The following is a 26,338-nucleotide window of genomic DNA, read 5'->3' on the forward strand; positions in this document are numbered from 1 at the left end:
TTTTTGTATTTCACAATTTACATTTTTATTAGGGTCCATATTCTGCTAAATAAAAGCAGTAACAAGACATTAAAAAAAAAAACTATACAATTTATGTCTTGGGAATTTCATTTCATTTCATTAAAAAAACAAAACAAAACAAAAAAACCTGGTGTACATTCACCTAAGTTAAAAATGTTCTTTCATTCACGGTCTAAGATAAGATACATGAATGTGGAAGACTTGATTTTCACAACTCAAAATCACCCCATTAGTATTTTAAAATGCTTAACAACAGAAGGCTCGTCCTCACAATAAAAAGATCCAGTCTCATTCAGCATTTAAAAAGAATTTAAAGCACACAGACACAGACACACACACTCACACATACACAGAATCGAAGCTAATACTTTCAGATCCACTTTTATTTTCTTTTTCCTTCTCACATACAGAACTTCTCACACATTTCTTGCAGCTAAAAGTCACTTTATGTTGGCAAGGTACCATTTTATCCCTAAAACTTTGTTGGCATCAAAATATGACAGTTACCAGTGTTAAATCCATAAAATATTTACACAGCACAGCACATTAAGCTTTAGACGTTTGGCAATTACACACAGAAGACGAGACTCCCACTCTGCAGGTTTGGAATTAGGAGCTCACTGGTCCCCATCTGGCGACCGTACACTGGTTCAAAGGGCAGCAGAGGCAGCAGGCAGTTACTTCAGAGGACACTGAACACTATGATCTGGAAGCACGCTATGATGTCATCCCAGTGTGTGTACCACACCACCTCCTCCAAGGTGGCTTCATAATCCTAGAATGGCAGTCCAGCTGACACAACATGTATTCTTTGGAGACCCCTACTCCTAGGTGCTCACTAGGACTTTGAACACAACTCGTCCCAAAAACTTGTCCCGGTCATCCTGGGTTTTTAGGTTGTATGTTCCTCCAATTTTGCACTCAACCGTTACTTCTTTCTTGGTAGCATTAGATTCAAAGATGACCTGGACGGCAACTAGAGGCTGTCGATACCCAACCTGGCAAATGGAGGAGCAAATGTTAGGTTCAATTCTTTGGTAAATTCGCCTACACTTAGGAAACCAGTTGCAACTGTTTAAAAAACAAAACAAAACAAGTTCTCAATTTGTAGCCCAGGCCAATTTCACATTTTCAAGCCTCCTGCCTCAGGATTATAGATACACCCTACCATATCTTATTTACTTTGTAAGATTAAGTCTCTGGATTTAGCCTATTAGTTTATGTTCACCTCCCTTCTCACTATGGCTCATCCCTGAGGACAGTTTTAAGGGCATCCTGTTGCTGATTGTGTCATCTGACTCATCCTCTGGATGCTCTTATCCCTGGCAATTCCTTCCCAGGTGTTAAATATTTCCACTCCCTTCCAGCGTGGGCCTATTTTTAAGTTATAGCATTGGTGTATTTCCTTTTTCTGAGACAGGGTTTCTTTGTAGCTTTGGATCCTGTCCTGGAACTTGCTCCGTAGACCAAGCTGGCCTGGAACTCAGAGATCCACCTGTCTGTGCCTCCCAAGTGCTGAGATTAAAGGTGCACCACCACCATCCAGAGCTGCATTGTTGTATTCTGACCCCAATATACTAATAATACATACCACTTAGAAATGTATTTTTGAGACTCTTAACTATTCCATATATGCTTAAAGATAATATACATTCACTATGGGCTTAGTTATACATTACCATGTTTGACAAATATTCATAAGCTCAACCATGTTGATAATTTCACTTACACACAGCCTTTATATAGCTTAAGTGGGGTATATACAACATTCCTTGCAGTCACAATGGCCACTATGTAGGAACTGAGTCAGGCAAGAACAACAAATGATAGAGCTTTCCAGACAAGCTGACATACAAGTCAGGGTTTATATTCTCCACACATACTTACTGATGAACAAAAAGTGTAACTTTACCATGTAGAAGCCTGGCTGAACATCTTAAGAGATTGTAGTCTACACACAATAATGGACTCAGTCAATAAGGACCCTTCCTATATGATTTGAGAGTAATACATTCACTCTCTTCCAAAAATATGCAAATAAATCTAATTATGAGAAAAAAATTCCAAAAACAAACAAAAAAACCCCCACACAATGCATACAAACTCCAATCAAGCCCTGCCAAATCCCAGACTCATCCTGAAGCGTACAGAAGCACGAAACAGAGGGGCCAAGGAGTTGTTCCAGATCCCAGGCTGCCAAGATGCCACAGCATGCATGGCGTCTCACAAGAAAGGCACTTATAAAGGAGCCATGCTTGTCATTTAGCCTGATAATGCACAAGTGAAAAAATGCACAGACAGGTAAGATATAGTATTAAAATCTGGTACATGTTTTCAGAAAACATACTATTTTAGCCATTTTGAGTTGGGAATAATTTCAAAGTAAATTAAATGACATGACAAAACTTTCTAGAATTTTTTTGTATATATATATATCTTTTTTTTTTTTTCAGAATCTTAAAAATCACAAAACCCTGCTGTGTCTAAATGATGAGTGAATTGTACCTACTACTTTCCAAACAAAAGCAAAACCAGTACTCTGAAAGCAGCCATCCTCTAGTCTAGACACGTGCTCTGCTGTGCCACCAGTGTCCATCTCCACCAGCCCTCCCCGTTAGTCAAAAACCAAGAGACAATGTGGATGATGAACAAACGACAACACACAGGAGTGTGCCACCACAGATGGGCTATCTCAGTACATGCAGTTTCCTAAGAGATGACTCTAAATACTTACGTGCCGTTTTTTCCCGTAATATGGGAAATACTTTAAGTCTATAAGTCCACGGTCAGGATAAGTTAATATATTTGCTATGCCTGCATCCTAGGGTTGAAAGCAAAATAAATCCTTGTTAGGTCACAGTAAAGATTTTTTCCAATGTTTACAATTACTGATAGCAGTTATGACGACATTGAAGAAACTATGATGGTGCTTCAATCACATTAATTACAAGTGTGATTCTGAGAACTGCTTGTCTTTGCTGTTGAGACAGGTCTCACTGTGTAGCCCAGCCTTGTCTTAAGGCCATGCCAATCTGCCCACATGTGCCTCCCAAGTGCTAAGATTTCAGGAATGCACCACCTTACCTGGCTGCTTATCTTGACTATAAATATTACATAATCAAATGCTTCAACATAAAACTATCCTGGTGCCTCTTACATTTCCTGACCCATCCTAGTCTCTTCTCAGTTATAGTGGGTTCTGCTACCCATGAACTGTTATTCACCCCCTCTGTACAAACCCAGCTCTTTGGCCACTGACAGCAAAAATGCATCAGTAAGTTTGGGCAGAGGTTTTCCTAATGAATGAAATACTGCGCCTCCAAACTGAAAGTAATGACATCCATAAGCTAACAACCAAGAAAGCATCATTCAGACCTAGAATTAGGTAGAGGCTACAGTTCAGAACCATAACAACTGTAATCAGGATAACCCACAATGCAACAAACAGAAAAGGCATCCGTAGTTTCCATGAATAAACAGAGAAAAGCACCAAATTCTAAATAAGTCAATCACTAAGTATCCCATTCATGGGCACCCAAATGGATCCTTAGCACTAAAACAAACACAAACCCCAACAAGCCAGCCCTATGCTGACAAGCATCACTCAACATCTAGGCTTTCGATCTTAAGACTTCTGTGTGGTGCTATGAGTTTGTATGCGTGGGACACACTTGCTACTGCCAATCTGCAGGCCAGTCTGTGGTGTCTACTTCTGAGAAGGAGCGGCAACCTCTGATTACATAGACAGCAGCCTTGCTCTCTGCTTCTTTACCTTGTGACCTCACGCACTCATGAGACATAATCACCACACTCATGAGCAGGAGACAGGGAAGGCACTGGGTATGACACCCTCCCAAAGCTGGTGTTCTATAGGCTTTTGTTTTTAGAGACAGGCTCTGACTATGTAGTCCATGTTGTATAATAGCATTTATCATTACGTAGCAAAACAAAGAGCAAAAAGAGACAAGAAAACTCAAATTCTAATGATCTATAAAATGGTATGAAAAACAGTAGATAATGACTAAGAAACAATGGCCACATTTAAGAATGACCACCCCAAAAGGTGTGTTCCTAACCAGGGTGTTCATGGCAGGTGTCACTCACTAGCACTGTGTGCTTAGCATGCCAGGTAGGTGTTAAGTGATTCAATCCCTAGTGTTGAAAAACGAAACTTCAAATTTGACATTTTACCCTGGGCGTAGTAGCACATCCCTTTAACCCCAGCACTTGGGAGACAGAGGCAGGAGGATCTCTGTGAGTTCAAGGCCAGCCTGATCTACACAGCGAGCTCCAAAACAACCAGGGCTGTTACACAGAGAAACCCTATCTTGAAAAAGCAACAAAAAATTATTTTTACATTTTACATGAAGAAAAAGTCACACTGATAAGTGTGTTTCCACGTTAACACATTAATAGTTTTCACTGAACCTACTTTAAACATGACACTAATGTGACTGCTTTCATATTAAGAGCTCAGAAGTGTATGGTAACTACAATTTTAGAAGAATTTATCCAGAGAAGTTCAGGTACTGAGCAGATGAGATGGCTCAGAGGATAAAGCTGTCCACTGCTAAGGATGACAGCCCCAGGCTGATCCCCAGAGCCCACACAGTAAATGAGCTTGTCCTCCCAACTCACACATGCACGCCACTGCCCTTGGGCACACCCCTACCCCAAACACTGAGTTAACAGAAACCCTTTAGCTAACGTGACAGCCTGCATGTAGTTTTATTTTAAATAAAGCTCCTTTCCGAGACAGGATCTCACTATGTAGCCTCAAACTCAGAGAGATCCACGTTCCTCAACCTGTGCAGGTTAAAGGTGTGCACCACAGCACCAGGGCCTATCCCCGCCCCACTCCAAAGATATGGTTTTTCTCTTGTTTTGTTTAATTTGGGGGCACAGGGTTTCCTTAGCAGGTAAGGCTTCCTTCTAGGTAGCCTGAGCAGGCCTAGAACTCACTATGTGGACCAGGCTGGCCTCAAACTCAGAGATTTGCCTGCTTTGGTCTCCCTAGTGCTCATATTAAAGGCAAGCACCACCAAGTCCTCCTTAAGGGAGGATCTTACTATGTACTCAGGCTAGCTTCAAACTCTGAATTCTCCTGTCTCATTATCCCAAGTGCAGACATTACAGGCATGTGACACCACACCCAGTTAGGATTCCAGTTTTCAACGTTTCTCACAGAACTGAGTGTGGCATGAGGAGGTAACACCCACACCCACCTCTAAACACTGGGTAACAATCAAAAGGCAGTTCTAAGCAGCAGCTCAGGGGGGACCTGGACAGCAGCAGCAGCACCTGCAACTCAGGAGCACAAATCCTGGACTCTTCCCAAGGACTACTGAGTCAGAACTATAGGACTAGGGGATCAACAAGTCCAAGTGATTTTGTGGCATGATGACATTTGCACAGCAAAGTTTCTGCCCAAGTAAGAAAGTCATCATTGATTAAGAAATTGTGTTTTCTCTTCACCTTTAAAAGCAAGTTCAGTGCAACATTTTAGGTAGCTTGTTCTGCCATGCAACTGGAGATAAATGCTAGTATAGCACCCGGACACATTTAGAGCGTAAGAGGGCTTCTTCAGAACACTTGCCCCCACTGTTTACACATTTGTCTTAGTTGTATTTGTAACATGGAAAGAAAACAAGTTATAGGATGGACATGCATAGCACTTTTCTAGGAGGAAAAAAGGAAGACAAGAAAAAGAATGCCTCTACCTTACAGAAAAACAGAAGAGTTCATTAATTCCCAGGTGACACTGATAATAAGCACACTAATTTTTAGACTTGAAAGAAAAAATCCTGATAGAGAAGGGACCCATAGGGTTGTAATGCCAACTTCATTACCTAAGTAGAAAGCACACATCCTAGGATTGATGAAATGCAGTTTATGTGAAACAAGTATGTGCAAAATAAACAAGGAGACGTTGTCCTTTTTTAATGTTGTATTAGCAAATACAGGATCACCTGGTGATACTTATTTTTAAGTCTTTAAAAAAACATGAAAGTACCAGGGCAGTGGTAGCAACACACCTTTAAGCACTCAAGAAGCAGAGGCAGGTGGATCTCTGAGTTCAAGGTCAGCTTGGTCTACAAAAAGAATTCCAAGGACAGCCGGAGATGTTACACAGAGAAACCCTGTCTGGAAGAAGAAACAAAGAAAAACGAAACATGAAAGCTTTAGTGATTTAAATACTGACCTTTGTATCACATATTATCTGTGGAGATCCGTCTGGCATTAATTCGATTATCTAAGGTTAAGAAACATGGAGGAGTCAATGAGCACATATAAATGCAATGGAACCCTCTTCTATTGCTGGGGGCCAGGACACAGCAGCTGGTTTAGATTAACACCACTCTAAATATTCAACTCAGTCATACTAACCTGTGTTTTACAACATAAAAACAAACCTTCCAATGTAGCTAAGTACTGTACTAAAGCAATTCAGTCATGTACTTTGCCACATTTAAAAAAACAAATCCTTAAATTACAGGGGCAAAATGTAACAAATTATTCTGTTTGAGAAAAGGTCTCCGCCTCCCAAATGCTGGGATCCCAGGTGTGCACCACCACACTCACTCACAATAAAATATTCATCATGAAAACATGGGGCTGACTATCCCTTTCTCCTAAAGGCACATACTGAGAAGAATCCCAACTTACAGCTCCCTCTCAGTAGGTTTTTGTGGTGCTAAGATCAAACCAGGGCCTTGATCATACCAGGTAAACATTAAATCTGAGCTGTAACCCCAGCCTTTGGATCGACGTCTAGATTTGTAGTCCCCCATCTTCTGAAAATTTTTTTTTTCATTTATTTACATGTGTGTGGGGGGGAGGGGGGTACATGTGGAAGAGGAAGGACAAACTGCATGATCTGGTTCTCTTCAGCCACCATGTGGGGAATGGGGAGCTAGTGGCAAATGCCTTTATCACCAGCCCCATCTTCTAAGGTTTTGTCATTTTCCATTCTGAATTCAAATCCAGGTCTATGCAAAGGTTTGCAAGATATAAAGAGGCCGCCAAAAGTCAAGCTGTTGAAGCCCATAGAATGATATGGACAGCAGTACCCCGTCTTCTACTTGTAACAGCTCTGGAAGCATACTGATGAAAACCCTGCCAGCTGCATCTGATGCTGCCCTGTGAGCCTGCAAGGCCAGCCGATAAAGCAAGCATGGCCTCTAATTCCCATCATGCAAAGGCCACTTCTAAGAAAATAAACTCAGATGGTGGTCCTCTGAACAGGGAGTAGATTTTTCAGCAATATAGCGAATATAGTGAAGACAGATGTTGCAGGCCAGTGTTACTGAAGACATCCTCATTAAAATGAACGCATTAACTCACCTTATAGCACAGAACAAGTCCCGCATTCCTTCTGGCTTACTGTTTTGGCCTTAGTTATGTCTTGTTGAAACATCCCACTAGCACTGGCTATAACTACAACATTGTATTATGCTCATTAGTATATGGGTTTATTTAAACTTCCACTATTTAATTGTTATCCCAAGGAGATGTTGCTTAATAAAGCATTAACTCGGGCACAGCAGTCTAGAAAGCAGCTACCAGCCTAACAGCTGTGTCCCATGTGCATGACTATTAGAAGCAAGCAACAGCAGAGGGAAAGTAAGTACGTACTCTGTTCATTTTCACAAGAACACAAGGTTGTCCTTTGGAATAGCCGAAATCAGTATCACTCATACCACTACAATTTTGAAGCAAGGAAACTGGAAACTGACATGCTTGATAAACTGGACCATTCTGCTTAAAAGGTGCTCCATCAGGACAGTTTGTGAGGTTCTTCTGTTCTTCTAGAGAATATGCTACAAAGGAAACATGAGTGTGCTGGATCAGCTAAGAAAAGATACCAAACACAACCAGAAACAAGTCAAACCATTCCCTGAATGATTGTTTTTCAAAGATAACAACAGCAATGTGAACTACCAGGTTAACAACAGCAAGCATGCAGTAGAGGCTACATTAGTTTCTTTGCCTGGTAACAGTTACAGTGCCCTAAAGTTTAGGCATCCAAGAATGCCCGGGCTGGAGAGTTGCTTCACTACAGTGCCTGGTACCAGCAACAGCTACACCAGTGTCAGAAAATGCTGTTATGTGCCTGACCTCTGCGACAATGACAAGGATGTGCAAAGGTGTTGCTACTGTCCCCTGGGGCTTACAGTCTAGTTGGGAGCACAGTGTAATTCAACACTCCTTGGCTATGGAGAGAAACAGCACTCACAGTTTATGGCAAGGGGGCTACACTGACCTTTAAGCAGGGAGGATGTGTGAGTGTAAAGGTTGCTGGCAGAAGCTGAACCACGTAAATTTTGTAAAAACTATGTGAAGAACTGAGGCAGAAGGTCTGCCAAAAAAACCCGTGATGCAGCCGGGTGTTGGTGATGCAGCCAACATTAAAGGCGTTGGTGGTACACGCCTTTAATCCCAGCACTTGGGAGGCAGAGGCAGGTGGATCTCTGAGTTTGAGACCAGCCTGGTCTACAACAGCTAGTTCCAGGACAGCCTCCAAAGCCACACAGAAATCCTGTCTCGAAAAACAAAAACAAACAAACAAACAAACAAAAAAGAACTGTGATGCTCCATTAAAAGATGTATACCAGGCAGGTCACAAGGTTTGACTGCATCTATGTCAGTATTTGTGCTATGCAGAACAGAACCATCCAGAAAAGAACAGGCCCCTAGAAAGTGAAAGAGACTCTAATTTCTCAGCACAGCTAAGAAAGCTGTGCTGAGCATGGTAACAAGGGAGGTAAGCGGGTGCATTGGTTTAAGAGCCAGAGAGGAGGAAAGGGGAGAAATACAGGCACAGAATACTATCTCCCTCTGGGCCAGCTACACTAATGGCATTCAGTGGCATGAAGGAGAAGAGGGGCTCCTCCCTCAGTGAGCCTGGTCTAGTGAAAGCCACACAGATTAAGATACACCGTGAAAATACCCTAGTGACAGCTATTGTTGGGTAGATACAACCTGTACCACAAAAAGGCCATCTATTTCAACACAAACAGGAACACTTTCGGAAGGAAATGTAGTAGGGATTTTGTTTGTTTTAGATACATTGTGGATAAAAAGTTATCTCAAAAGTAGTAATGGCTAATCTAGGCTGCCATTTCCACACACCAAGGAAGAGCGAGACTCAACTGAAAGAATAGCCTCCATCAAACTAGGAGAGTGTTTGTGAGAATTTTCTTAACTGCTAATTGATGTACAAGGGCCAAACCTACTGTGAACAGTCCCCCACCACTCGCCCCCCAGCAGGTGGACCTGGGCTGTATAAAAAAGGTAACTGAGCGAGCAGGTAGGCAGCTCTCATCCACAGTCTCTGCATCAGCTCCTGTCCTGACCAGCTTCCCTCAAGGATGAATTATAAGCTGCTGAGCTTCAACAAACCCTGTTCTCCCTGACTTGGTTTTGGTGGTGGTGGTTTTCACAGCAACAGAAAGCAAACTACAACACAAGGGAATCCATCTTTGAGAGGGATGGTAGAGTCTGAACTCCAGGCTTCACATGTGCTAAACACGTCATCTACCTGAGCTACACCCCAATAACATGTATTTGCTTAAAAACAAAGAAAGACTGAGATTATCTGAGGCAACTCCAACTCCCATCACTCCTCCTCCACCCATTTCTCCGGGGTATCGTCTTCTGTAGCAAAGGGTGCTGTTTAGACTGCTTGTCAAGCAGACTTTTGTTTCTACACAAAATGAAATGCAAGGAGCTATGAGGTGTGAGGCATGATGGGAATATAGACAGTACTGATTTCAGAGAACCAGAGTCCCACACACTTTAGGAGCACTTGAGTAAGAGTGAGATGGATTTTTTTTTTTTTTTTTGGTTGTTTTGTTTTGTTTTATCGAGACAGGATTTCTCTGTGTAGCTTTGGAGCCTATCCTGGCACTGGCTCTGGAGACCAGGCTGGCCTCAAACTCACAGAGATCCGCCTGCCTCTGCCTCCCGAGTGCTGGGATTAAAGGCGTGCGCCACCAACGCCTGGCGAAAAACATAATTTTAACAAAATAAAACTTTCAATGTAGAATCTACCAGGAGGGGAAAAACCTTTATTTTTAAACCAGTTATTTGTCTTTTAGAGATGAAAAGGAAATTCATAAGAATCAACAATGACAGGTGAATATTTAAAAACAAACCAGTGCAGGTGACATGGTTCATTAAATAAGGTAGCTACTACCAGCCTGATGCCCTGAACCCAATCTCCAGAATCTATACCAGAGAGAGAGAGCACGAGAGAGCTACTCCTTTTGGTTGACAAACACATGCACTATACTCCCAACCTAAAAATAAATAAATAAATAAATTAATTAATTAATTAATTAATTAATTAAAAATGAAAGTCTAAGGGGATTAAAAGATACAGTTAGCCCTGGAAAGTTTTTTAAGTATAAACAGAAATGAGAGAAATGTCAGTTACAACAGAGTGCTATAGCCAGGCGGTGGTGGCGCATGCCTTTAGTTCAAGCACTCGGGAGGCAGAGGCAGGTGGATCTCTGTGAGTTTGAGGCCAGCCTGGTCTTCAAAGAGAGTTCCAGGACAGTGTCAAAACCTACGGAGAAACCATGTCTCGAAAAACCAAAAAACAAAATAAAACAAAACGAAACAAAAAAAACAAAAAACCAGAGCACTATAATACTAGAGAACCTGCAAACAGCTGAGTACAGAATGCTTCTGGTAACTGAAGGCTAAACTGAAAAGCATCTTCACCTCCCAGAAAAATGGTTTGGAGAATGAAATCCAAAACAGCATTTTAATTTTATCTCCAAATTTAATTTTAATTTGAGATAAATTTAAATGCAAGCTTGAGGTGACTCATGCCTATAAGCCCAGCACTCAGTATTAAGGCAAGAGAGCCATAATAAGTTCCAGGCCAGTTTGGGGTAGATTCTACCTCAGGAAAGAAAACCTTACATTAAAGATATAGAAAACAGGGCTAGAGAATGGCTCAGAGTTTGAGAGCACTGGATGCTCTTTTAGAGATTCTGAATTCAATTCCCAGTAACCACATGGTGGCTCACAACCATCTATAATGAGATCTGGTGCACTCTTCTGGTGGGCAAGCATACAGGCAGTATACATACATATATGAACACTGTATACATAATAAATAAATCTTAAACAAAAACAGAAAATAGCTTCCATTCTGCAGTCTAGTTTCAAAAGCCACCCTAGCAATTCTTCAAACAGGAGTTCAATCCATGCATGTCCTCTTCTTAAACCTCCCATCTCGGTCAATTATAGAAGCCAAGAAATACAACTGGCCTCTGAAGGACCTTCAAAACCTGGTCCATAGTTGGGCGATGGTGGCACACGCCTGGTCTACAGAGCTAGTTCCAGGACAGCTAGGGCTATTACAGAGAAACCCTCTGTGTGTGTGTGTGTGTGTGTGTGTGTGTGTGTGTGTGTGTGTGTGTGTGTGTGTGTGTGTGTCTGTCTGTCTGTCTGTCTGTCTGTCTGTCTGTCTCGGGGTGGGGGTGGGGTGGGGAGGGGGGCACGGACAGACGGACCTGGTCCTCCTTTATACACCAATGTCCATCCCCTACTACTTCCTAGCTTGCTATATCCAGCTCTTCTCCCTCCCCGATGAACCTTGAACACAGTGACTTTAGACAGTTATCTGGCTCCCTCCCTACCTCCCTCATCTTTCAAGGGTTTAGTGTCACCTAGGTAGCTCAACCAGCCTTCAAAAGCTCACAGCTCAGCTGGGGTAGTGAGTCTTGCCTTTAATCCTGGCACTCCAGAGGCAGAGGCGGGCCGATCTCTAAATTTGAGGCTAGCCTGGCCCCACAGAACTAGTTCCAGCCAAGGCTACACCGAGAAACCCTGTCTTGAAAAACCAAAACAAACAAACAAACAAATAAATAAATAAAGTAGTTGACAAGAATTCAAGAGTGTAGCCTAGTATGATGGTTCTGAGACAGAGGGGACTAGAGCCCCCATGTGTCCTCACATGAAAAAATTTGACCAACAACATGGTGGCAAGTACAGGTGTTTACTAGTAATGGGGAGACTATAAGAATATCTGCCTGAGTGCTTATTGTCTCTTCTTCTGAGACTGGGTCTCAGGCAGCCTAAGGTGACCTTGAGTTTCCTATTTAACTGAAGATGCTATTCAACTTCTGTTCATCCTGCCTCCACCAACCAATGAAGGTTATGAGGAGGCACCACAGCAAATGTGAAGCAAGTGGAAGGAAGCCCAGGTGCCTGCACGTCAGGCAAGCACTGACAGCTACAGCCCCAACTGTTCTTTCTTCTGTCGTTGTGCAGAGATACTGTGTAATATGAAGAAGATAAGCTACAGGGAGAGGAAAAAGGTCAGAGGGCTGAGTAAAGGCTAGCAGCAATCAGAGCATTCGAGTCAGAGAAGGGCAATTGGTTACCAGGCAGTCAAGCATGGCCACCTGAGAGAGGTGGTGCTGACCACTGCCCAGTCCTGTCTTCATCCTGTGGCTGCTCTAACCAGGATCAGAGAAGGAGCCTAATTGAGGAATTATGTGGTTTTATCCAGAGCAGGGCTCACAAGTAACTGGCAGACGTAAAGACAAGGAATTTTAGAATGCCTGTGAAAGTAAAAATGAAGTAAAAATGCTAATAAACTAGATGGGGTGAGGCATGGTGTCGCACGCCTTTAATCCCAGTACTCAAGAGGCAGGCAGAAGTCTGTGAGTTAGAGGCCAGCCTGGTCTACAGAGCTAGTTCCAGGACAGCCAGGACTGCACAAAGAAACCCCATCTCAAACAAACAAAACTAGATGGGAAAGAATGCTAGAGGAAAGGGGCTGAGGTCAGTGAGACCATCAGCAAGAGAAGAGCCACCAGCACAGGACACTGGAAGAAAACTGAACAAACTACAAAGACAGATGGTGGCACTGGGAAAGCTGCTCAATGACTTGGTAACTCAGGAACAACTATGGTTTATAATGACTGAGAAGGGACAAGGTAATCAAGTAAACCAAAGCTTTTACCAGTCATTCATTTGATTGTTATTATATTCACATGAATTTGCTTAAGCCAGGGACAACAAGGAAGATATTGGCTATAGTGCTTATTTTAGAGCACTACTTACTGGTGACTCTAACAAATATATTAAAAATCTGACCTAGACAGTGGGAGAGCACTTGCCCAGCACGTGAGGCACAGTGTTCTATTCCTAGCACCACAGAAAAGATTCTGACACTCAGAGGCACTGCTTTACAGGACAGACTTGGCTTTATTCTTACAACTGACAGCTTAGTTGCAGATCTAGCTGTCTGTGTTTGAAAGGGGAGAACAAAAATAGAAAACAGGCTAAAAATGCTGCTTCTAAAGGCAGTTCCATGAGGCACTGTTCTGCAGGAACTACAAGCTCTCCCTCTTCTGGGACAGCACACTTACGCTCTAGGAACCTCTTCAGGTCTTCAGTGAACTTTTCATAAGTAAGTGGCTTAGACATGCTGTATGTATACTCCAAGGCAGACGGTGGTTTTGGAAAAACCATAAGTCCTAAAAAGAGACAGGGAGGGTTATTAACAGTAAGAAATTCTCTTTCCTTGCTTATTCCAGAAGAGAGCCATTTGTCCACAGATATGTCACAATTAACAACTCTCTGGATCCCATTATGAAAAAACATCTAAAAGAACTCAAATCTTTAAAACTAGTTAGACAAATTAATTAGAAAGTCTAAATTTTATTATTTTCAGTTAATTATAACCATCATTCCTTACTGTTTTGTCAGGTGTTGTGTGCCTTTTAATCCCAGCACTCAGGAGGCAGAGGCAGAGGCAGGTGGATCTCTGTGAGTTTGAGGCCAGCCTGGTCTACAGATTGAATTCCAATGAAAAACAAAACAAACACCAAAAAATGCTGTCTTACTATGAACTCTGTGTGTGTGTGTGTGTGTGTGTGTGTGTGTGTGTGTGTGTGTGTGTGTGTGTGTGTGTGTGTGTGCGCGCGCGCGCGCGCGCGCGCATGAGCTGGGATTTAAGGCATGAGCCACCAAGGCCCGCCTGCATTCAAACTCTTTCTAACTTTTCCAACTCACCTCACTGAAATTCCAACATTCATTTCTGCTTATTCCTGCCAAAGGATTCAAAACTTACCAGTAAATGATTGTGAAAGTCTTGAAATAAACCACCATTCAAGTATGAAATGAATCATTCACATTCCCAAACTCTAAGTCTAACCTCTATAAGCTGTGATGTTTACCTGGACTAGGAATCTGGTCTCGGTATTTCGGAACCTCATCATTCAGGGTCTGTAGCATGGCCCACATTGTGAATGTGAAGAGTGCAGCCAAGAACCCATAAAAAACTAGGTAGAAGAGCAAGATCAGACCTGCAGGAGAGATGAACACAGGTGAAATGTGGAGATATACACAGGCTAGAGCAAACCAACTGTTCATTGCAAGGCTATGAGCCCATGCTTTGCCATGCGCGTAGCTGAGTAGCCTCATATTGAGGGTACAGAACGCCCCTAACAAGGGAAATTCTGGGGAGCAGCTCCCACAGATCCAGTGAGCTCTTCTCCTCTCATCTTGTCTTTCCAACAAAGAAGTTTCCACTACTCATATTCTGGCTCAAAGTTAGAACTTTAGCCAGGTGGTAGTGATGCACACCTTTTATCCCAGCACTGGGGAAACAGAGACAGGCAGATCTCTGTGAGTTCAAGGCCAACCTGGTCTACAGACGAAGTTCTAGGACAGTCAGGGTTTTCAAAAACAACAAAAACCCTGCCTCAAAAAACAAAAACAACAACAAAACCAAGCAAACAAAAAACAAAGAGCTTTAAAAGTCCAACACATGGGGAAGTATTTCCCAAGAAGAATTTCATACCCTCAAAACTAAGATGACTCTAGGTGGGACAACTTCCCAGAAAATACTTGTATGTTTAAATGACAAACTTAAACCAAAAAACTTCCTCTATACCTGTATTTCAGACACTTGATATACAGTAAAGTGGTTACGGTTTTGTTGTTGTTGGTTTTTGTTTTTGTAGCTTTTTTTGAGACAATGTCTTGATATGCAGCCTTGGCTGGTCTGGAACTCAGAGACCCACCTGTTGAGTGTTGGGATTAAAGCACAGCATCACCACACCTGGCTTTACATTTTTGTTTTAAAGGGTGAGTTGAATCAAAGAACCACCAAGAAATGTGCAGAGAAGGAAAAAAAAAAAAATCAAAGATGAAATTCAATGAGATTTGGAAAACACTGGTTAAATAGAACGGCTCATGCAAACATGCAGAGGAGGACAAGGCCAGAAGCAAGCACTGCGCTCCAGGGCATAGCTCTTCGGCTAGGCACACAGCACCATGTGACAGATACATTTCAACATACAAATTGAATCCCACCCCTATAACTGGGAAACACAATCTATCCCAAGCCAATGATTTGTTTTGGGAACACCAAAAATAATCAGTATTTTCCCCTCATCACCTACATTCAAAATTCTAACATTAGAAATGACTATCCTCAAATTTATATATAAGAATATAGTTGAAGTCTTTTATTTATATTTAAATGTTTTTAAAAGTGATGGGGGATGCTAAGGAAAAACTAAAGAATATTCAACTCTACTGAGTTGACATCTTAGTAGTTTTATTCCCATCTTAATATATGCCTAAGTCCCTTCCTAGCAGAGACATGGCAGGGATTCCTAAGAGGACTCCCACAGAAACAATGCTAAGGCTTATCAATTTCCACAATAATGAAATTTGAACATACTTATTTGACCGAACCCCACAAGTTGATACACAACTTTCTTGGATTTTCAAAGAACAAGATCCCAAAACAGATTATGCCCAAAGCTAGACAAAGTTTCTCAATTGCAGGCCAGGAATCCACTTCAAAGGGAGACAATCTAACCAATTCCATGTTAATTTAGATTAGCATCCTACCCTTCCTCCCAGTTACCAGGAGATACAGAGAAAGAGAGGACAGAAGGAAGAGAGACAGATGTCACCTTCAGGAAGCATCACTTCCCACCCCACTTCGGTCCTGCTGCAGAAAAAGAAGAAAACAACAACAAAAAACCAATCTCACATGTGAGTCATGTGCTACAGTGAGAAAAGAAACAGCCACTGCCTCCAGAAGAGGTAGCAGAGTGAAGCATTCAGTTCTAGGTGCTCGAAGGAAATGATAACCAGAGTCAACAAACAGCCTAAGGCTGTGTTCTAGCACAACCCTTCTATCACATTACTGATAAATACTTGCTGGCTTAAAATCCTTCAAGAGATTTGAAGTTATTATCCAATGGAAGAAACTAACATTGCACACCTGTAATCCCAGCATCGGAGGGACTGAGGCAGGACTGCAAGTGGACACTAGCCTAGAACACAGAGCAAAATACCACCTTAAAAACACAAAGCACTGCTGGGAACTGGTGGTGCACGCATTTAATACCAATACTTGGGAGGCAGAGGCAGGAGGATTTCTGTGAGTTTGAGACCAGCCTGATCTACAGAGAGAGTTCCAGGACAGCCAGGGCTACAAAAACAAAATAAAACAAAAAAACCCCCACAAAGTATCACCAGCAACCAAAAGAACCTAACAGACTTAAAAATTCTGAAGAAATGGGGCTAGAGGGACAGCTCAGCAATTAAGAGCATTTGTTATTCTTGTAAAGAATCCAGGTTCAAGTCACAACATCTACATTGGTGGTTCACACCCATCCTTAACTCCAGTTCTAGAAGTATAATGCCCTCTTCTGCCCTTGAAGGACACCAGGCAAGCTTGTGGTGGTGCACTTTCATGCATGCATGCAACTCTCTCTCTCTCTCTCTCTCTCCTCTCTCTCTCTCTCTCTCTCTCCTCTCTCTCTCTCTCTCTGAAGAAATATCATAGCCAGGGATGGTAAGTCACAGCTGTGATCTCAGCACAAGGCTTTTTCTTCTTTTTTTTTTTTTTCCTGTCATACTGCGGTTTGAGCCCAGGGTCTCGAAGATAATTGGCCAGTACTTCATTACCAGTCCAGACTTTTATTTTTGAGAAGCCCAATTTTCAAACTGCACCTCCCTTGTTCCTGATGAGGAGACAGAGCTCCAGCTGCAATCAGTGAGCCAGGATGGCTGCAAACACAGGCCTTGCTAGTTTGGCTCTAATCTAGTGTCCTGACTTCCACTCCCGTCCCCCCAAAAGAAGTTGACCGTAGTGTAGTACCTAGCTAAGTATTCACTTGACAGAAAGGAAAACTCAGAAAGTCAAGGTTTGTTTTTACATTCCCATTTACTATTGTGTGTGTGTGCAAAGGCACACCTGTGGCAGGCAGGGCAACTCTAAGGTCCTCTTCTCTAGCATGTTGGTCTCAGGTTCCAATTCAGGAGGCGCCTTTAGCTGCTCAGAGTTGATAAGATAAAAATAAAACTCCAGCAACAGACTAGAAACATGTTTGGAATGGAACTGCAATGAGGTTTCACAGCAAACTTAAGGTTTCAAGTTTAACCTAATCAACTGCATCTACTCTCAAAAAATAGAAAAGAAGAAAAAAAGGCTTACTTGAGGTCTAGTTCATGTGTTATCTATACAACTAAGAAGCAAGAAATCTGGCTTATGTTTACCTTGTCTCTCAAAGAAACCGGTCCCATCCCATCCTGCCACTCTGGTTCTGCTTTAACTGTAAAATGTAGTCCTGCCACCAGGTAAAATACAGCCTCCCACCGTAGGAGGCTGGGTCCCTGCTGTGTCTTGGAAATATTTTGCTCCTCAGCCCTCAGCTCCCATCTTTCAATAGATAAGCCCAACAGAACTCAGGAGAGCTGTACTTGGGATTCTGAATCAGAAAGGAAACACAGATCCAGGAGGGATTGGGATTTCTATTAGGTCCTAGGGTCAGGGCAAGCACATCTGTGCATAGCCTGGGGGCCCACTAAGAAACAGCTTAGTTTGTACTGGGGTCTCATCTTCCAGTGATGCTTGATTGAATCTTAGGCTGCTCAAGGGACTCAATTTACAACCCCTTCTGCCTTTTGTGAAAATCAACAGAGTTCAACATCCCTAAACCACTGAGACTTGGGTGGCCTCTCAGGGAATCAGTCCTCATTCTGAAGCCAGGGATCTTAGTGCCTTCATCAGCATAACAAAGACTAACATCCAGAAAATCCCAGGGTTTTAAAGATCATGTTTGAAATCTGGGATAAAGACCAAGTTCTTCAACATAATAACCAGCTTCATCAAACCTGGATACACACCACTAGCATCAGAAGGCTGGGCCAGAGCATGGCAGTGAAGTGGAGGCCAGCCTGGGCTACAATATGAGGCACTGGCTCAAAAAGACAAAACGGGGGTGGGGAGTGGGGAGCAGCCCTGAGCACACACCACACCCTCAGCATTTTGAGCCTTATGATTTGGTTCACTACTTTGCAAATTTTCTAATTACCCACAGGGACCTGACATGACAGACAGCTCAGACGATTCTGTGATCAAAAACTTTTACTTGATAAGTAACCATTCTGTTTACAGTCTTAATTTTATAGGTCTAAGGCAGAGGCAGGTATACTTTTTTTTAAAGTAATTATATAGATCACAGTGAGTTGAAAATATTTAGTATATCTGAATTTTAATCTTTCATTCTGACAGCTTCATACATGTCTTCTTTCATTTATTTTATTGTAGTGCAGCCTGCTGAGATGCTGACTGGTCTTGCAAAGTTTTATCCAAGTCATTAGAATTTAAACAACAGCAACAAAAAACTAGAATGTTACTAGGATATGGTTTGCCACTGACATTCCAGTTTAGAGCTATTACAAATAGAACTACTATGCACATTCTTGTACAAGTGTTTTTGTGGACATGTTTTCATTTCTCTTGGGTAAACACATAGGAGAACTGCTGGGCTGGGATGTAAGTGTATATTTGCTTTTATAAGAAGCTGCCAGACTTCTACCCAAAATAGATACATCAAGTATCACATGTTTGAAAGCCATAACACAGATAATAGTGATTGCCCAGAGAAGTTGATGGTACCAACAGATCTACTGAGTATGGCTATCTATTTGTAAAATTGCAGACAAGTGTTATTTCTGTTACATGAGAGGGGGAACCCAAGAATCTTTGTGCCATTCAGACAAGTTCAATTTTTTTTTTCCTTCCTTGCCTTCTTTTGGGAATAGAGGGTTGAGACAGCCTCACATAGCTCAGGCTGGCCTTGAACCTCCGGTTCTCCTGCTCCCACTACCCAATCGCTAGGATTATAGGTATGCACTACTGAGCCTGGGCCATTTCAATACTTCTCAAAGTCAGTCTACAACTACTACTTTTATGTCTAGAGTCAACAGTTGCAACTCAGTTTTGCAAATCAAATACTAAGAGGCAGGCTCACACAACTGTCATCCACTTGGAGTAACAGTAAAGCTACAACAGGCACCGTGTAGCCGGCAAAACCTACACTACTGATCTGGTCCTTTCAATGTTTGCTGCTTCCGAGCCAAAAGCATTCAGGCCATTACATACCCTTTCCCCTTTATAGAATCCCAGAGGATTCTATCAAGAGGAATCTAAGCTTGGCTCCAGAGGTGGAACTGGCATTTAGATCTGTATTTTGTCCCAGTCTCATCATCTTCTCAGCGGACTTCTGAGACACATCAAGTTCACCATTATTACCATGCTAGAAACTTCAAAGTCAGTTCGAAAAATTAGTGGAGCTCATAGTAACCTGATTGACTGGATTCCGCCTCCTTGTACAATGAACTCCATCAAACTTTCAGAATAGAACTAAAGCTTCTAACTCAATACTCTTAGTTTTACTTCAAGGACCTAAATGAATCACAATCTGAAATTTTGCTTGTCCCCCAAAACACACTAGAGGCTACAGGGATATAAATGCAGGTGTAAACCCGGCCTTAAAGAACACACACACCAGGTTCAGAAGGCTTATGGCAGATCTGACATGCACAGGAATTTGTCATAAAACAAATAGGGAGAATTAACATGCAGACAAAGAACAGTATGAGGAAAGGAATAAGCTGGCCATTCTGGACCAAGGAGGCCTGAGAGCAGTGTTGACTACCAAAGAGCTGTGTGTCAGGCCACATGAAGAGCTCTGATGGGCAGCTGGCTTATGATGATATAAAAGGCCTATGACTAGACAGACCTGCAGACTTCAGATGCAGACAGAAAGACACTATGGCTGCTGGGATACACCTTATGAGGAAGCACACAAAGTCAATTGCATACGTGATTTAAAAACAAAAAAAGCTGGACATAGTCATCTATGCCCGTAATCTAGCACTTAGGCACCTCAAGTTCAAGTCTTCATAGTAAAAATGTCTTTTAAAAGGGGGGGGGGGGTGAGGGAACAATGAGATGACTTAGTGAGTAAAAGCATCTGCCACCAAGCTTGATGACCTAGTTTGATCCCTGGGACCCACAACAGTAGAAAAGAGACAACTCTAACAAGTTGTCCTGAGACCTCTACACATGCATTGTTGAAACATGCACATGCGTGCCCATGCGCGCGCGCGCGCACACACACAAAATATATTTGAAAAATAATAAAAATGAAATATGGAGACTCAATATATATTAGCTAAGCTTTAAAAAGATAGTCATTCTTAAACGAAGAATGACAAAATCAGCTATTTATATTCTAACTATTATACATTTTAAACTTTTACATATAGAAAAAGAGACTATTAGAATGTTATCAGCAATTACATGAAATGGTTAGAGATCAGTAGTATTTCTATTTAAAAATCAACACAATGCAAATATCAGAAGACAATAAATTTATATTTCAAAAGTAAATGTTTTGAGGGCTGAGAGATGGCTCAGCAGTTAAGAGCACTGGCTGGTTTTCCAGAGAACCTGGTTATGATTCCCAGCAATCTCATGGCAGTTCACAACCATCCATGACTCCAGTTCCGGGAAACTGGACATCCTCCTCTGACCTCCGAGGGTACCAAGCACATACAGGGTACACAGACAGGCATGCAGGCAAAACACTCACACAAAGATCTAAAAGAATTAAAAAAACAAAAACAGTAAACATTTAAAAAGTAACTTTTTTCTTTTACGTAATTAATGTTTAAATAACTAGTCCTTAATCAAATGTAATGATAAACCATCGCAAAATTGTTACTGTAGGCCTTTGTTTTGTTTTTCTAAGACAGGGTCTTACTATGGTGCCTTGGCTGTTCTTGAACTCAGTATGTAAACTAGGCTGGCCTGGAATTTATAGTAATCCTCCTGCCTCTGTAATTACATCTCCAATCTCCAAATGATGAAATTACAGGTGTGGGCTGCCATGTTAGCCCATAAACTGGCTTTAAAAATAAAATAAAAACTACCTATTAGTACAAGTTTAATTCTGATTAAAACTTCAAAAATCAACTTTGCGGTGGAGGAAGCAAACAAACCATTTGGGAGTGAGGTTCTTTAACAATGAAACACTACTAACATTAAACTCACTATTACAATGGTTCCTGTGACCTCCGTCCCTCCCGTCCACTACAGGTCTACTTCCTGGACAGTTTAGGAGTGACGTCTTATTCCTGCTGGGTGACAGTTCAGTACAAGCCCTGATCTGGAGCTGCTTCTCCCACACTGTCCTACATTTATAACCTGCACATGAAGCAAGGCAAGGCTTGAGATTTTTCAAAAATGCCTGTATCTGTAGTTTCACAAATGTCCTGCTTACTAGACAAAGACCACCACCTCATAAAGCTACATGACACTGGAATAAGAACACTTTTCTTCTCCCCTACCTACCCTAGACAACTAACATTAGATGGAATCTAATCTCCCGAGCAGAGCATTTGCTAAGGCGTGACCCAGAATGCAAGCACTCCATTGCCAAAATGGCATTTCATGATTGTTCTATAATGAAAGAAAAAGCACATGGACATGATGTGGTTGGCTAGTTATGGACCAGAATTGATGTGACTATGCTTAGTAATCAGAATCTTGAGTACAACTCAAGATTAATCTACAACACTTACCAACACACAACCTAGATAAGATAACAAACTCAAAGAATGCCAAGTTTATCTTTAATGATACCAGGAAAGGTATAATTTACAAACACAAACCCTCTGATCTAACATTCTGTCCTCTCACTAATTCACCAAGTGACTGACTTTTCTCACCTATGACTTGTATACAATTCCTGCTGGAAACGTATTTCTTACATCACAGTATTCGATGCATCTATACACACAAAATACAGAAACAACTTCCTTAGATACATTTTTTTGCTATTATATTCCATAATTTAAATGTTAACTGTAAACCAGATGTGCTAACAAATACCTATAATCTTAGCACTTAGGAAGTGGAGGTAGGAGAGCTTGTGTTTGAAGCCAGCAGGACTCAAAACAACCAAATTAAATGCAGCACATGGCACACTGCCTACCTTAATACTAGATGATATTCCAACCTCACTACATTAGCTCTAATTGTATTTAAATCACAAGCTTATTTAATGTTTGCAAATCAGCCACCAACATTTTTGTTCCGTGTTGTTAAAAATGGTGACTACTTATTAGTGTTCAGCTTGAGAAATTCTCTGGGTATACCTCAATCCCCACACTGCCTCTGCTTTACAGGGCTGTCAGGGAAACCAAATGAGGTGTATGTAGGCATTATGAGACTACTGTTTTAAGGATTCAGTTATTATGCTGGCCTGCCCATTACCTGGCAGAATGCACTTAGGCAGTACCCTGCCTGGTCGGCACAAAGGTGCAAAGGACACCCCCCCCCAAAAAAAAACCCTTGACACTGTGCTCTCTTTCCCTCTTTCTTTCCTGCTGTACCCCTGGAGCAGACAGGACTTTTTCTATCTCCCTCTTCTGCTCTCTCTGTCTCTTTACTACCTATTTTCCCTTTCCTTCCCCCTCCCTTTCTAATAAAACTTCTCACTTAAGCTAGTCTGCCTGGCATGTTTGTGTGTCCATCCCATCCCCCCCGCCCCCATCCCCCTCACCTGCCATGGTTCACCACCAGCTTTATCATAACAACTGCAACCCAGTGTGCGAGACTATCAAATAATGTGAGGCAACACGCAAAATTTTTATTTTCTAAAAGGTTTACAGCAAAATTACAGACAGGGTTTCTCTGTGTAACAACCCTGGCTGTCCTGGAACTTGATTTGTAGACCAGGCTGGCCTCAAACTCAGATAGCTCCTGCCTCTGCCTCCAGAGTGCTGGGATTAAAGAGATGGGACACCACAACCAGCATAAAATTACTTATTAAATATAAGATTTTTAAAGTATTTAATGTACTTAAAGGCAAACACCTCAGATGAAGATGGAACATATTACAGACCTAAGTATATATAATAAAACCAGAAAACTGTACATCTATAAAATCTCAGTAGGCCTTTATACAAAACAGTCTGAGCAACTTCACAAAGTAAAAAAAAAAATGTATTTTTTAATACCACCTACATTAAATTTATGACAGAGCTGTGGGACACAACTAGAAATAACTATTTGCTCATATAAAACTTTTTTCCAAGAATAAAAAAGCTATTATCAGAAAATGTAAAAGCAACCACAAAGTTAAAAATAGTTTCGGCGGTGTTAAAGGTAGAGAATATACTCTGACAAATTTCCAGGAAGGCACCATGACAACATGCTTTCAAACACTACAAGGTTTATATGAGCAGCCTAGAAATCTTATGAACTGATCCCAAGGAAATAAATTTGGAAAAACATACATTTACAAGGGGGAGGGGAATGAAGGAAGGACCAGTACATATAGGTAAAAAAAAAAAAAAAATTATACAGTGGGACACTAGTCAAGTACATTAGTTAATACAAATGGTGATATAGATCATTTTAACATGGGAAGGTGTTTACAAATAATTATATGGTGGTTATGATCTCTTTTGGCTTTTAAAAAAAGAGACATCACAGAAACTGCAGAAAGACATACCAGAATGTTAATGGTGGACCAGGCAGGGCTTTGATGACTTTAAGTAAAAAGCACCCATCTTGGCAGACAGCCCCATTGGCACAACATAGATGTCCAAATTATGTTGAGTCTGCACATAGGAGCCCTTCTCCACAGCAGACCCAACATGGCTAGGTACATGGCCTTGAAGGCGTAGAATGGATTTCAGCCTCCTCTCACCCACATTTCTTAAAAGAATGTCCTTGGTGCTGGGATCTTCAACTAGGCATGCCACTCTGCACTGGCTTACAATTCCCACAATAAACTTGAAATTTACTATTTGGGCATAAAGGTAGTAAATACTGATTCCATAAAGAGGTCTTGCCTAATCCTTTCAAAGCTAACCCCAACTTTATGGTCCACTACAACCCTTATACTTTGTACAAGATATCTATGTAAATGCACATGACCAAGGAAATCTATATCCTGAAACAATGATTAAGACAGCAGTCTGAGCTGCCATGGTGGTCCACTCATGCAAGTGACTGAGATAAGAGGACTACTAGAAGCTAGTCTGAGGCCAGTCTTGGGCTACAGTGAGAGCCTGCAGAAACCCTATCGAAGTGAAGATAGTGCTAGAAATGAGAAAGGCAGACAGAAAGGCAAAAGGTAATCTACAAAAATAAATCTCTCCACCATCCCAAATCACTTCAGTTGAAAGCACACTCCAGAAACAAGCAATTATCATCATTCTCCCTTGAACTCTGGGTGGAAGACTGATTTCTTCATCACACAGTAAGCTCCCAAGAAAAGACAGTAATTTAAATAAAAATTGTACATGATTACTGGGCAGTTAGGCAAGGCATCTGTAAGATAATACAACCACTGGACTGGGATTAAAGGAGACTGGGCTCTTTTCTTGGCCCCGTGGAATATGTAATTTTACACAGGCAAAAATCACAACCTCTGGGTCTCATTTTCCTCATTTCTGAAGTGGAGGTTGGGAATTTAAAAACAAACAAACAAAAAAAAAAACACCCTTCCAGGGCCCCTTTCAGCTTGTGACAGGACGTCAAGTCGCCTTCCACCGTGGAGGAGCTCACTTCAAGTTATTTTCTGAGCTCATTTACTGTGTTCATGCTTCTCTTTAAAATGCCATGCCCCAACGGTTCTCAGCTCTAGAAATCTATTCTTGCTCGGAATGAAAAAGAAAAAAAAAAATCTGTCAAGCTTCACTAACAAAACACTCTTTAAGAGGATTTCAAAAAGATAAAATTGCTTAAGCATAAAGGCAATAATGGAACACATCTGTCCACCTTCTCTAACATTTTTGAACAAAAAAAGGCACCTTAAAGCAGCACAACAGAAGATGGATTCACTATTTCTTTTTAAAACAATGAGTTCGCGCAGAGAAAAAGCTGCTAACATTCAACCATCACTCAAATGTTTGGAAGACGAGGGGCGGGCGCCCGTAGGGGGAGGTTGGGGGTGTTTAGATAGGGCTGTCTTTTCCCCAAGCAGAATCCGCAAGGCAGAAGAGAGCCGTGACCTGCGAGCACGAGGGAGCCCTCTCCGAGCCGGCCTTTCTCGCTCGGAATTCCAGGGCATTTTCGCGGACAATGTGCCCCAGTGATTAACTCCCCGTCACACGTCCCTGCAACCCACACACACACACACACACTCGGCGCTCGCCCGCACTCTCCCGGGCGTCCGGGTGGCAGCGTCGCGGAGTCACAAGATAGCGGGCAGTGGAAATTTCCTCTCCCCAGGCAGGCGAGGGGCAGGTCCCGCTTCCCCAGTCGGCGCGGCCCGGGCCTCCAGGGCGCGCTCCCCACAAAGGAGGCCTGGCCGGGCCAGCGGGTCCCGCTTCCGGCGCCGCTCGCGGCGGGAACCGGCAGCACGTGCGGCCCGCTGGGGCTGGGGAAGCGGCGGCCCAGCCTGGGAACGAGGCCCCCAGGCCGCGGGCAATGAATGGGGCCGTCCGCTGCGCCGCCCGCCCCGCCGCGCCGCGCGCTCACCCCAGCTCTTGGCGGTGCGCCCCAGGAACGCTCCGCTGGTCGGGTTGTAGATGAACAGCTTCCACTCGGCCAGGCTCTGATGGAAGGACTTCTTCTCAGTGTTCGTCATGGTGGGCGTGCGGAAGGCGAGGCGAACGGAGGCCGCAGGGCTGGAGGCGACGACGAGGGGCTCGGCGGCGCGTCCCGGCAACGGCGGCGCAGCCCAGGGACCGCGGCGGAGGACGGCAGGGCCGGGAACAAGTCTCCGTTACCAGACCACTCGAGCCGACTGCGCCGCGCCGCGCCGGGCGGCCGCTGGGGCCGCGGATCCTGACGTCTCCGCCGCCGCAGCCAATCCCCGCGCTGGCGCGCACCGCGGCCACTGCCTCCCGCCCGGCTGGGCGCGGCCCGAAAGCCTAGCGCCGCCCGGATGCCCCCGCCCCCGGCAGCCACGCCCAGCTAACCAGGCCACGCCCACGACGCCAGGGCCCCACCCCC

General features: G+C 42.8%; 1 protein-coding gene across 1 annotated transcript; it reads right to left on the reverse strand.

Moving 5' to 3' along the window:
* Positions 1 to 383: 383 nt before the first annotated feature.
* Positions 384 to 26,156, reverse strand: Atp1b3 (ATPase Na+/K+ transporting subunit beta 3). Its single transcript, XM_027410915.2, has 7 exons — positions 25,862 to 26,156; positions 14,226 to 14,354; positions 13,416 to 13,523; positions 7,657 to 7,841; positions 6,224 to 6,274; positions 2,756 to 2,842; positions 384 to 1,019 (listed from the first exon to the last, which is right to left on the reverse strand). Exons 1-7 carry the CDS (start codon positions 25,968 to 25,970, stop codon positions 849 to 851), a joined length of 840 nt encoding a protein of 279 aa, XP_027266716.1. The 5' UTR covers positions 25,971 to 26,156; the 3' UTR covers positions 384 to 848.
* Positions 26,157 to 26,338: the final 182 nt, after the last annotated feature.

The sequence above is a fragment of the Cricetulus griseus genome, chromosome 4, assembly GCF_003668045.3.
Source record: "Cricetulus griseus strain 17A/GY chromosome 4, alternate assembly CriGri-PICRH-1.0, whole genome shotgun sequence".
In the NCBI taxonomy this organism is placed as follows: Eukaryota; Metazoa; Chordata; class Mammalia; order Rodentia; family Cricetidae; genus Cricetulus; species Cricetulus griseus.

Excerpts from the sequence above, each read along its gene's own strand:
- Atp1b3 (XM_027410915.2), bottom strand. The coding sequence starts at position 25,970 with ATGACGAACACTGAGAAGAAGTCCTTCCATCAGAGCCTGGCCGAGTGG. Across the intron at positions 13,524-14,225 it reads AGACCAGATTCCTAGTCCAG|GACTTATGGTTTTTCCAAAA; the intron begins GTAAACATCACA and ends GTCTCTTTTTAG. Across the intron at positions 1,020-2,755 it reads ATTACGGGAAAAAACGGCAC|GTTGGGTATCGACAGCCTCT; the intron begins GTAAGTATTTAG and ends TCCATTTGCCAG.